Genomic DNA, 13,091 nt, shown 5'->3' on the forward strand with positions numbered 1-13,091 from the left:
TTTATGAATATTAGGGTTAATGAATACCCTAAGTTCAAACATTATTCTTTGTTGATGTATTTGGTTTTATTTTATGGACATAAGAAGAACATATGGCCAAGTGAATTAAAATTGAATATTAGGAGCAAAGAGGGAGAATAGAAACCAATATAGTTATGGAATTCTCTCTAAGACTCCTGATACATTGAGTTAAACTACAAGAAGTTTGAAGAATACATTGTGAAACAAATTTATCACATGTATTGGCTCCCTTTTAATAAACTTGTCTTTGATGAGGTTAAGGAATTCTTACGGCCAAATGATTTTGACAAAAGGAAGGTTGTGAACCATAATCGGGGAGATTGGTATATGTAACAAAATTTCACATGCTTTAGGATTTATGGGTTTGAAGGAAACTCGTATATGTTACCAAAATTTGTTCTAGATAGAATAACTTATTTGGAGATTATGAGGCAAATGAGCATTTCAAATGCTAAACACTTTGGAGGAAGTTTACACAAACATAATTTTCTACCAAGAATTCCTAGTTTTGGTGATTTGAGAATAGCTTCAACCAAAATCTATGAGGTGACTGTGAAGAAATTAAAAGAGAGTTCTGTAGGGCCCATTTGCCGTTGCACCAAAAGCCATGACTTTTAGTGAACATGGAACACCACATAATTAACCACCTGTGGGTGGGGAGCGCGTCGCATCACCCAACAATCTCCCCCTCGACGCACATACCAGGTGCTTACGCGGGTCGGGAAGGCACTGGGGAGATTTGAACCCATGACCAAGCCAAAACCAGGCTCTGATACCACTTGTAAGGAAACTTGGCAATAAAGAATATAACCGTTTCCACATAACCCATAATAGATCTAAAATAAACATGGAATTAAAATCCACATGCAAGAGAATAGATAACATACCCACAAAATTGTGACACAAGATATACCCTGGGAAACCCTCATTGAGGGAAAAAACCCAGCCTCCAAAAGCATCCATCACCATGTATTATTCAGCAAAAATACCATTGCCATACAACCATGGAAGCCTTCATGGCCATAGCCACAATCGAGCAAACTATGTGAACAAGCATGAATCCACACATCCCATGCCATGCTTTCAACCTTCACAAATGCTCCCTTGGCTAACCTATCAAGCCTTGTCCCGCTCGACTCTTGCCTTTTGTCTTCTCCTTGTCACTCTTTTTCACTGTCACAAGCTCCCACTAAACCGTGTATCCAAGCTATCCATGAAATAATGATGAAAAACCATCTTCTGTATAACCAATCATGTCATGCCAAAATCCATGGCACCATGATCACATCCATGAACCGAGCATCTGGCTTTCAAAGTGTCCAACCTGCCAGCATAGTCAACCACAATCCTTCATCATGACTATACCTGGTAACAACATCTCATCCCTTTTACATGAAGATAAAATCATGTGACTTAGGGCATAGACAACCCAAATCCAAGCCACCAATCTGAATATGCATCAATAATGAAAGATCAATGGGCAAAGACAACCCATAACCAAGCTATAAATGCAACCTGTAAGTATAGACTTCTTACAACACTGCACAACTTATAGATCCAACAAGTCATCATGCATATCCAAACCAAACACTGATAACCATATCATCATGAGACCAATCTGAAATATGAACTGAGTATACAATGACATCAAATCTTAAATCTCCAATGCCATAAACTCACAATGTTAACATAGTCAAAATATATTAATAAACTGTTCAGATCAATATATCACCAAATAAATCATGCCAAACCTACACCAAATCTGAACCAATGTGTAGAGCTCTCCAAGAGCTTTTCGTTGACTACTCGAAGTCCAAAATCCGACTCCGTATGCCCAAGTTATGCCCCAATCCGTGCTCAAAATAAATAACATCTGACTTTAGGGCTCTTAAAACCTAAAAAAATCTCAAAATCATAGAACCAAACTTACACCATGTTGTAGTGCTCTGAATTAGCTTTCCAACGCCTATAAGAACTCTGAAATTCGATATTCTGAGAGAAAGTTATGGCCATTTTACTAAAACTGTCTTTTTACCATTTTCAGTACGATTTTTCATTTTTTATTTTTTTCAGTGACGAAAATTCTGACGGGATTAAATTTGATGGCCATCATGGGCTGAAACTAAAAACCTCTTTCATTTCCTCTTAACATGGCCAAACTAGGGCATATTATATATCAAAATTTATGGAAATGTCGACCCGAATCCAATGGTGAGGTCTGTTTTTACCCAGGAGGTCATTTTTGCAAGCTACCCCCCAAAACCCTCATTTTAAATGAAACATCCAAAAAACTCTTTTTGTTTAACAATTTCACATGCCCAAATATTTTAACATCCCATCATAACAGCAAACCCAAAACCCTCAGATCTGCAATAAATCATTCATATATCTTGCCCTTTTCTTTTATCCTCTCATGCATTCCCATGGATTCAATCTAGGGTTACAATAATAAAACCATAGCTCTGATACCACTTGTAGGGCCCATTTGCCGTTGCACCAAAAGCCATGACTTTTAGTGAACATGGAACACCACATAATTAACCACCTGTGGGTGGGGAGTGCGTCGCATCACCCAACAAGTTCATCATGTTTGAGCTTTACCCAAATAAGAACTATGACCTAGAAAGTTACATCCACTCTTGTAAGAACAAGAAGAGCTCGCAAAATTATTTAAATGAAGCTATAAATACATAAGACATATCTAGGAACCTTGAGGATGATGAGGCCCAAGAGGTTATTAACAAATATAACAACAAGTTGGATGAAAAGGTACAATAGTAGGTACAAATGGAGTTAGAAGAGGAGACAACAAATAATGAGCCCAATGATAGAAAAATCATTTCTAGATTCAAAGTAAGGGATGTGGAAGAAGCGCTAGGTAAAGATGACGAAATTGTGACTAAGCTATAAATGTACAAAGATACTAAGATTGGATGAGCATTTTGCTTTTGTTTTAGATGATGTTTTGTAAGGTCCAAATAATTTAGGACTTTTATATATAATTTCAAAGGAAATAAACTTGGGGAATCTATACCTAAGATAGCCCTAAAAATGAGGTTGAAGTATTGAAAAAATCAATGATGATATCAATCCAAGATTGGCACCATGACTCTACAAAAGGGTAGAAAATTATTAATAGAGGTAGGTGTGCTTTTGTTTCCTAATTAGGACCTTAGTGCTTCATTCATTTTTGATAGTCTATTGCATTGTGGAAACAAATACTTCAAGTTAGATATTGAGGGTGTTAATGATGTTCTCATTGGTTTAAGCTTTGATCAAGATGAAAAGGCATTTTTGTTGTGGAAAACTATCTACCCAACAAGAGGCCTAAGACTATTAATATTGACAAAGCATTTAAACACACGATGAAGTTGAAAGTAGGGGAAATGGACCCATTAGTTTTTGTAGATATGGAGGTTGACTTCTCAATGCTAAATAGGGCCAGATGGTGAGACTGATCAAGGAAAGAGACCAATTTAAAGGCCTTTATAAAGAAGGCTTTAGGATAAGTTGATAGCCCGTGCCCATGTTGCCCTCTTTAGGGAACTCAAAATGGAAGAAAAAATGTGATGAATTTCATAGAGAAAATCAAAGATTGGTTAAGAAAATATAAAGAGTAAGGAATATTGCTACCTTTCTATTAAACAAAATGTTTAAGAAACTTAAAAGTAATTTGGAAAACCTTTGGGAAGCATATATAAATAAATATGAACAATATTATGGCTAATGACAAGATAAAAAATAGATTTGATGTGAAGTTGCATGAAAAGAACTTAGAAGAGGTAGATGTAAAATAAATTGAAGAGATAAATAAAGTAATTGTGAAACATGATAAGTTTGATAAAGAATTGATTGAAGAATACAAAGAATTCAGAGATAAAATCAAGCAAGGACTACACACATCTACTAATCAAAAGGGAGATCTTAAGGATAAGAACACATGGATAGGAGAATGTCAAGGTCTCTTTACTGCTATGCTTGGTGTTGTCTAGACTAATGTGATAGAGTTGAAAGAAGCCACTACACATATGGAACAATTCATCATGCTGGAGATCATAATCAAGGATGCCATCCATAATGCAAATACTTATGCTTCTAAGAGATACTTAAATTGTATCGAGAGATGTGATGAGTTGTTGGGGGATTAGTCCTTGTTTACATACTTTCAAGTATTGTCTCAAAGAGTCTTTATACAATGAATCTATTATGCCATTTTGTCAAGTACTTAGATGGATAGTTATTGCAACTTTTGGGGAAAGGGGTATGCCCTTTCATGTGGATTTGAATTTTCTCTTACATATAGAGGGTCATTTTGGTAGTCTAGAAATAATATACAATACATTATAATAATGAGTCAGATGTAGTCCTTTTGAGATGGTATTTTCAATTATGCTCACTTGAAAGACATATTTTCAGATATATTATTCAGTTGGACAAAATCACATTTCAACCAATATAATATCAGTTGCTTTTCTATTTTCAAAGTTGTGCAATTGAATTTGTGAGTGGATGAGTTCTTTGTGTTATGCCACATTTATTTTGTCTTATTAGCCCTTTGAGTAAATTTAAAATTATTAAGATTGATTGTAATAATTCTTATTATCAAAGCATATAGAAACTATTTGGTTAATAGTTTAAAGTTGTCTCATAAAGTTATACATAAATTTTTTCACATATAATTGTAACCTTTGAAGGCATATAAGGCATTGGTCTTTAAAGATCAAGATTGATCAAGTCTAAAGCATTTTTGTTAACCGTTTTGATAGGGATATGGGCACATTATTTTACATTCTTTTAAAGCAAAGCTTATGCAGAAAATTAATCACAATATTCAAGTTTACAAATACATACATAATTCATTTTATAAATCAAGAGCTAAAATTTCCATCCTAAAGAAACTAAGTGAGATGGTTTAATGCACAATTGCTATCTGCTGTAAAAAGCCTGGAATTCAGAGAGTAGGTTAAGGTATAGGCCCACCCGCCTTGGTTTTGCAAAGCCTTGAGTGTAGGGGAGGAGGATTAGAATCGTCCACTCTCATAGCTGGCCAAATCAATTTGAAAATCCAATAAGCAAGCTCAAAGAAGTTCCAATATGTTGATTTGGGAACTAATACTTCGTATGAAATCCCAGTCTTGTAAAATTGAGATATAACTAGTGAAACATTGAAAAATAGAATCAGTGAAATAACATTATCAGTAAGACACACATACAATGAATGAGACATTGTAATAGGAATATTTCACATAAGCAAATGAAACAATTCAAATAGTTTTATTCTTCAAAGAATTTCTACTTAAGAAAAAATATTGTATCATATTTCTTACGTGTTTTACTTACTATATTATTTATTCTATTTTAACTTTACATTGTTTCAAAGTTAGTTAAAATTAAAAAATTATTAAAGATGTATATTTGTACTCCAACAAATAATTTTTTTAAAAACATTTAGGAGTATAGAACCCAAAGAGCACACACCTAAAATAAACACCTACACCTTAACGCTCTGTAATTCAATTTTGATTACAAAGTTTTCTTGTGACTGTGTTTCTTCAAATAGTATTGAAGAATCTTATTTTAGCGCTGTTTCCCTAATTTGCGTTCCAATCTACCTAAATATTTCGATGGAGGGGGAGCGAAAAGGAGATAAAATGGAATTCAGGTCGCGCATGTACAGAGAGGAAGAAAGCGTGTATTATCTTGACAGAACATTGGCCAACAATCACCCATTACTCAATTCCAGTGCTACTACTACAACACACACTACCATCGCCCTCCGAGTCCCATCCAAATCTGATTACGCAGTCGCTTCTTCTTTGCAGGTATTCACTCCTAGCCTAATTGTGCACTTCTAATCCATCATTTTCGGATTTTGTAATAACAGTTATTCAGGTTCCATTTTATCTCTTTCCGAACGTTACTTTTATCGTCCAATCAAAACTTCGAAGATTGAGCGGATGGTAGTGAAGCGTTCAACTTAGATGACGCGCCGCTGTTGTTCCTCTTGATTATTTGTTCTCAGGAGCGAATGCATTGCATCGTTTTCTGAACAATTCCAGGGAAGCATTGAAACTTTTAGGAAGTATTTAAATATTGCAACTGCAAGAAATGCTTGAAGAAAGGCCAGGGCTAATGACATAGATGAGAATCTGTTCTACAGAAATGAAATGTCATCATAATTCAATAAATGTAAACATTGGTATGCAAGGAGATTACTGACAACAAGATATGCTCCAACAAATAAAAAGCAAATGACTGCTTTAGGCACAATCCTTATGACAATGAAAACTAAGAAAGTTCTATAACAACACTCTGTAAACAACTGCAGGAAACACAACGCATCGGCATTTCTGCTACACACAGAAGAATAAGAGGAAGTGATAATATGATAACAATAATTCACACAACGGTAATTCCATGCAAACGATAGAAACCTACGAGAGGCAGCAAAATAGTCTCCTGGCAAACTTGTGGTATGATGAAGATTGTAAGGTAGGAAAGAGAATACTGAAAATCTTGGGAAAAGAAAAATAAATTAAAAGGTTTATGAAAAGTTAGCGGCATCAAGAAAGGACGAGTACTTATGAATAAGGAGGAAATGATTTATTTCCTTTTGGAAGTATAATCCTAGAGGATTTTGGAGGGAGTTGCCAAGAAACAGTAGAACTGTAGAAAATAATAGGACAGACTACTAATGTTGGAATTCGCAAAATTATTGTACAAGAGAGACCAAGTTATAGACATCCCTCAAGTAATTGATACATTTTTCGAACTCTTCTGCACAAAAAGATTTAATGGAAGGATTTAAAAAGCTAGCAATGGGTAAAATGCATGATATAGATGGGGTTACAGACACAACACCCAAGACGGGGCTCAAAATCCACACCACATCGTAAGGATATTCAATGGGGTCGTTCGTAATGGTTTTTTGAAAGAGTGGACAACTAGTGTGATCATTACTTTCCTCAAAAGTGAAGATTTCAATGGCCTATCAAATTGCTAGACTATAATGAATCATAATCAACCCTCTTTTTGAATAACTTTTTGGGAGTATGATAGATTATAGAATCAGCAATTGGGCAGCAAAGGAAGGAAAGATAGTGAAAGCGCAAGTGGGTTTTAAGCAAAACACTCTACAATTGAGCACTACTTTACTCTTGGACGCCTATTCGAGAAGGTATGGGATGAACAAGCAGGATAGTTTTCGTTTTGTTTTGTTGATTTGAAGAAGGAATGTGACGAGGAGCCTAGAGGGGAATAGTTGGGAATTCTAGATAAGAAGGAAAGGATCATTAGAATGTTTTGAAAGTAACATTGCAGTCAAGCAAGGGTGTTTGCTGTCCCTTAATTTGGCTGGGCTATACATAGGCATGTTTGGTGGTGGAATTCTTTACTTGACCAGCTATGTAATAAAGTTGTCTCTATAAGTGGATGACATTATCTAAAGGAAAAAAAAAACAAATAAATTGGGAGAGCACTTGAGAGTTCTAGGCGAGTTTTGTCAAGGGCTCTTTAATCGGCAAAAAAAGAAGTCCTTTGCAAGTGGTAAATGGATATCAGTACTTGGCCTTCATTTTCACAACAAACTCAGCTTGGAGACTTGTGGGACAAGAAGAATGCAAGGGTGATAAAAAGCTTTAAACTTATTGCAAAATGGATACAAAAAAGCCTAATTATGGAATTGGAAAAGTAAGAAAGCCTTATTTGTGTTACTTATGATGCCATTGGTAGCATCTAAATTTGAATTTTTGGGTAACTACACTACAATATTTAAATGTAGACAAATGGAGGATACAAAAACATTTAATTGTAATCAATTTAAAAAAGAAAACTTTGATTCCATATGAGTGTTTTAAGCGAGGTCGGTGCCTTTCATTGGAGGTATAGATTGCGATCTATTTATTGCTACGCTTGGTAAATTACATACATAAAATAATAATACAGATGGCAGTGTGTACCAATGTAAGAGTAAAATATATCTTATTTGCTCATGAATTCATTACAAGGAAGAAGACCAAAGATGGTCAACCAAGATTTACAATTCATTTGACTATACACTACTCTCTTCCTTGGCAGTACACCATATATTTAAAGGACTTGATGGTTGCCAAGTGAGGCACAACTGTCAACCGAGGCTTACAACTATGTAAGAGTTGTAAAGTTTCTGCAAATTCTGCTATAAATCAGACCGATGAAATGCCTTTCTTTGGTGCTGAAGATGGTCTTGAATATACAAACCAGTATATGTAGTGTTACTTATAGTATAATAACTATTCTGGAAATGTTCTTTATCCCTGCAACAAATTGTATAAGGCTGTAGATGCTAAAGGAGCAGACTTGTATTTTCTATGTGTCCTTTATCCACATCCTTGACTCAAGTCGGCCCTACTTATAAACTAAACAATATATTCCCAAGATCGGCATTTTTAAGAATATTAGAATTAGTTAGTAAACTAACTATACTATGCAAATATAACATTAATAAGTGCTCCTATTGAAGACGCTGATTAGGTCATACATAGAAGGTATTTAAGAGGCTGATCCTCTCTAAGGATCTACAAGCTTTACAAGATTTGATGATCTCTAGTTCAGACCAGTCATGATTATCAGAGTTATATGGAATTAACACTCCCTCTTAACTTGATAATCATACTGAGAGATAACATATCTAGCACTATCAATCAAGATGAATAAGCGTAGATTGCTACTCTATATCTATCTGAATCTTCTAAGCATGTGGTATCATTGAACACATGATACTATGTCATATTACTATCCTTGTAATATGACATGTCACTTATACTAGTGATAACAGTATTGCATGGAATGCAGCATACAAGATAAAATCTGGAGAATGAATTAAATTCTTCCTTTATCCAAGTTGTGACTCATAGGTACTGGTAGGCCTATATCACAATATGATCTTGAGTTAAGATCTACCAGTGCACAAGATAAAATTCAAAAAATGATTAAATTCTTCCTTTATCCAAGTTGTGACTCATAGGCATAGAAATGTCTACATGACAATATGATCTTGAACTCATCCAGCTCTGACAATAGTTCTCTACTATTTAGTACATCATTGGAGAGATCGTCATCTCTCACAATGTCTTTTATACAAGTGTTCATTATCTCAGAGATCGTCACCTCTTAGATAATGAATACAAATGGTGAAGCCCATAACAGTCAATACCTTGACAATAATAATTTTAACTCAAAATTATTTCATTAAAAATTAAAGAATACAAATGTATTATACTTCAACCATACCAAGTGTTTTTTTGAGGTGATCTATCTTCACTCGAGAGAGAGGTTTGGTAAGAATATCTGCTGTCTGAACTGTAGTGCAAATATATTCTAACTTTACAATATTCATGTCTACCATATCTCTTACATAATGGTAAGGAATTTTAATATGCTTGGAACTGTCATGAAAAACTGGATTCACAGAAAGCTTGATGGAACTCTGATTATCATAGTGAATAATAGTAGGATTCATGGGTTGACCAAATAATCCCACAAGTAATTGTTGTGAGGTTTTCACACCATCGCTCCAAAATTTTTGAGGACCCCCTTTTTCGGGCAGGCCTTGGCAATTTTTGCGGATTTTGGGAATTTTTCGGTTGCCTTAGTAAATTTGGAGTTGTCTAGAGGTTTTTGAATTGGCAATTTTACACCTTGGATGCCTTGAGGCCAGGAAGGGTTTTGGTTTGTTTTCACTTGGTGCGGAACTTGATTTTCGGGAACATGTGATTTTGTCCTTAGGCCAAATAGGTTTGTTTGAACAACAACATTTTTTTTAGATGGTTAAAGCGATATCTAGCGGGATAAAATTGCAAATTTTGGACTTAGATGGTTTTTTTTGAAAATTTGATATAATTGTACAAGCTTGAGCATTTTCAAAATGAATTTTAGATTTAGTTGTTTTGGAAAATTTTGAAATTTTCGGTGGAAAGAAATTTTTTGATAGTGAAATTGTATTTAGAGTTTGAATTTCGATTGCCAGGAAAATGATCTATTTTTGTTAAAAAATTAAAATTGTATTGCAAAATTGAAATTGGATTAAATTGCAAAATCTCATTAATTTGGTTGAAATTTTGCCTAGAGGATTTTAGAAATGTTAAAGAAAATTGGTAATTTGGAATTGAAAATTGATTTTGGCTTGCTAAACTCAATTTTAATAATATTTTAACTGCCAATACGTTGTTAAATGAAAATTTTGACATCTCCTAGGCTTACCTTGTTTCTATTTTGCAATCTTGGATCAAATTGGCAATTAAATGGGCCAATTTTGCTACAAGGTTGAGTTATTCTAATGTTTCATTTAAATTTGGGCCATCTTTGGAGGTCTAATTAAATTTTTTGTTTCCCTCCAGGGAGGTCGGCCCACTCTGGAGATCAATTGGAGGATATAAGAAGGGGTTTCCCCTCTCTTATTTCCTCATTCATTCTTTCCACCTCCTCTTGCAAGATTGAGCGATTTTCTTCTAAAGAGGCGAATATCCAGCTAAAGTGATTTTTGGGGATCTGATTTTGCATTTTGGCAGCGATTTCTTCTTCCTTGGATGGGCGATTTCTGCCCTAGGGTGAATTTGAAGGAGCAGATCTGATTTTCACAAGTTAGGCGATTTCTGCTCTACGGTGAATTTGAAGGAGGAAAGCCTGATTTTTGCGAGATTGGTGGTGATTTTGGGGTCTAATTTTCCTCCTAATGCTGCGATTTTCTTCTTCAGTTATGGCGATTTTTTTATATGGGCCAAGGCAAGGCAATTTAAGGTCTGACTTTTGACAAATGTGGGTGACTTTTGGGAAGTTGAAATTCTGAAAAGGGCAGATTTTCCAAGCAATTCATTTGCTAGGGCATCATTATTTGCAAGGAGGACTGAAATTTTTGAGATCAGAGCCGAATGTGAAGAGGCTTGATTATTGGTAGAAGGCAGATTTAAGGTAAGATTCTGATTCATTTTTAGAAGTGACGATTCGTTTTAAAGACAGATTTTATTCCTTATTCTTGCTTGGTTCGTTTCCCTTATCTTCTTTTTGCACTTTTCATCCACCACTTCATCATTTCCATTGATAGGCTGAAGTTGGGAGATATAAGTTTAGATTTCATTATAGGACACTTGGAGAGGTAGAAATAAGCTAGACCACCTTAGGATTGAAGTTGGAAGATATAAGTGTAGTCCATCTTAAGGTAACGAAGAGGCAAAATAAGTGGTAGTCCCACCCCTAGGATTGAAGTTTGGAGATTGATAAGTGTAGAGATAGGATTTGGAGAGGCAGAAATAAGCTAGATTCCATCGATAGAAAGAAGTTTGGAGTTTGATAAGTGTAGTCCATATCATTTAGAACGGAGGGGGCAAAAATAAGTGTTTGGGATGGTAGATGTTAGTGCAAGCAAGAACCCAAAGGGAATGAATACCAAAAAAGACAAAGAAGACATGATGCCTAAGACCACCTTCTTCTCGAAAGTGAGGCGAATAAGTGATACCAATATCGGCATAGTGAACATGGTACAGTTGAAGGATAGAATAAAGGAAGGACAATCCCCCATGGCAAATTCTCCTTCTTGGTTAGGATAGGTGTCTGATTTTGATTGGCTACCATTTTGGTGCCTTCTCATTGGTTGCCACTTTTCTTTTTTTTCGTTGGTCCATTGATGAGGTGGCATCTTTTCATTGGTTGATGGTGTGGCAACCCTAATTAGGGTTTCTAGGATTCGATTTGGATCGTTGATTTTGCTTCTTAATCTCTACCGTTGGTTGTAATTTTGGCCCCTTTATAAGGCCATTTGCTCTCATTTGTAAAGGGTTGAAGAAAATTGTTGCTAAGATAATACCAAAATTGCTTCTTTATCATTGTTGTGTCTTGCATGGTGATTAAGAACACTTGGTGTTATTGCATGACTTCTATTTTCAATGGTTGAAGAAAATTGTTGCTTAAGATAATACCAAAATTGTTTCTCTTATCATTGTTGTGACTTGCATGGTGATTAGGGACACTTGGTGTTCTTGCATGGTTTCTACTTCCAATGGTTAAAGTTAAAAAGGGTTGAAGAAAATTGTTGCTTAAGATAATACCAAAATTGCTTTTTTATTAATGTTGTGTCTTGCATGGTGATTAAGAACACTTGGTGTTATTGCATGGTTTCTACTTCCAATAGTTAGAGTTAAATTTCATTGAAGTTGTTAAAGTAGATTTTATTTCAAAAAAGTTGTTAGGCAAGAGTAAGAATTGATGTATAGTTGTATGGTGATATTAGTGGATGTTTGATAGGGATCTATAAACTAGGCCACTAGCATCCTAGCGGCTGGTTAGGAAGCCTTGCGTGGTAATCTAGTCTTTTTCCCTTGAATCATTGAATCTATAGAGGTAGAGCCGCTGGTAAGCTTTCATCAGATTTGATCCTTGTCCATTTGCTAGTCTTTCCATTCATAGGAGTAGAAGTAAAGCAACAAGTAGTTAAGTAGTTGGATTTCATTCTTGGAACAACTTTGAAAATTAGAAGGATCATTAAAGGTATAAGTCATTTGAACACGCACCCTCCATCATCATCGCCATCAACATCATTTGGTGCTAGTATACATTGCGAAGCTAGATTTCATCACCATCACAACAAAAGTCCAACATCCTTGAATGAATAACGTAAGCCTGCCTACGTGATTAACCAACAAACAACATTAATATAACTGAGTTAGTATCCATAGGTGTAAGGAATCTTGGGGTTTTTCTCATGTTTTTCATGTGTATTTACTTTTCAAGAGAGGGTTGAGTGTTTGATATTCCGTATCAAGTATTCAGTTCCTATATGTTATGTAGTGATACAAAATTGACATCAACAGTAACTTTCTAAGCCACATTGCTTCCTAAGAGGCCATTGCTGCTGCAATGTATTCAGCTTCTGTGGAACTCTGTGCTATTGATGCTTGCTTTCTACATATCCATGATATATTGCTGAGCCTAAACTGAAACAACATCCTGAAGTGTTTTTCTTATTAGTAACACTTCCAACTCAATCTGAGTCTGTATACCCATGTAAGTCCATGTCAACTTTCTCATACTTGAGCCCA

General features: G+C 35.2%; 1 protein-coding gene across 1 annotated transcript in view; it reads left to right on the forward strand.

The window, feature by feature from the left end:
• The first annotated feature begins 5,569 nt into the window (after positions 1-5,569).
• Positions 5,570-13,091, forward strand: part of LOC149552483 (uncharacterized) — a 395,852-nt gene continuing 388,330 nt past the window's right edge. Inside the window, exon 1 of the mRNA XM_089788064.1 lies at positions 5,570-5,843. Coding sequence (XP_089644190.1) covers positions 5,646-5,843 — 198 coding nt within the window. The 5' untranslated portion in view covers positions 5,570-5,645. The remainder of the gene's footprint in view (positions 5,844-13,091) is intronic.

Source organism: Cupressus sempervirens, chromosome 6, assembly GCF_028749045.1.
Source record: "Cupressus sempervirens isolate cs-2001-9-10 chromosome 6, ASM2874904v1, whole genome shotgun sequence".
NCBI classification, from domain to species: Eukaryota; Viridiplantae; Streptophyta; class Pinopsida; order Cupressales; family Cupressaceae; genus Cupressus; species Cupressus sempervirens.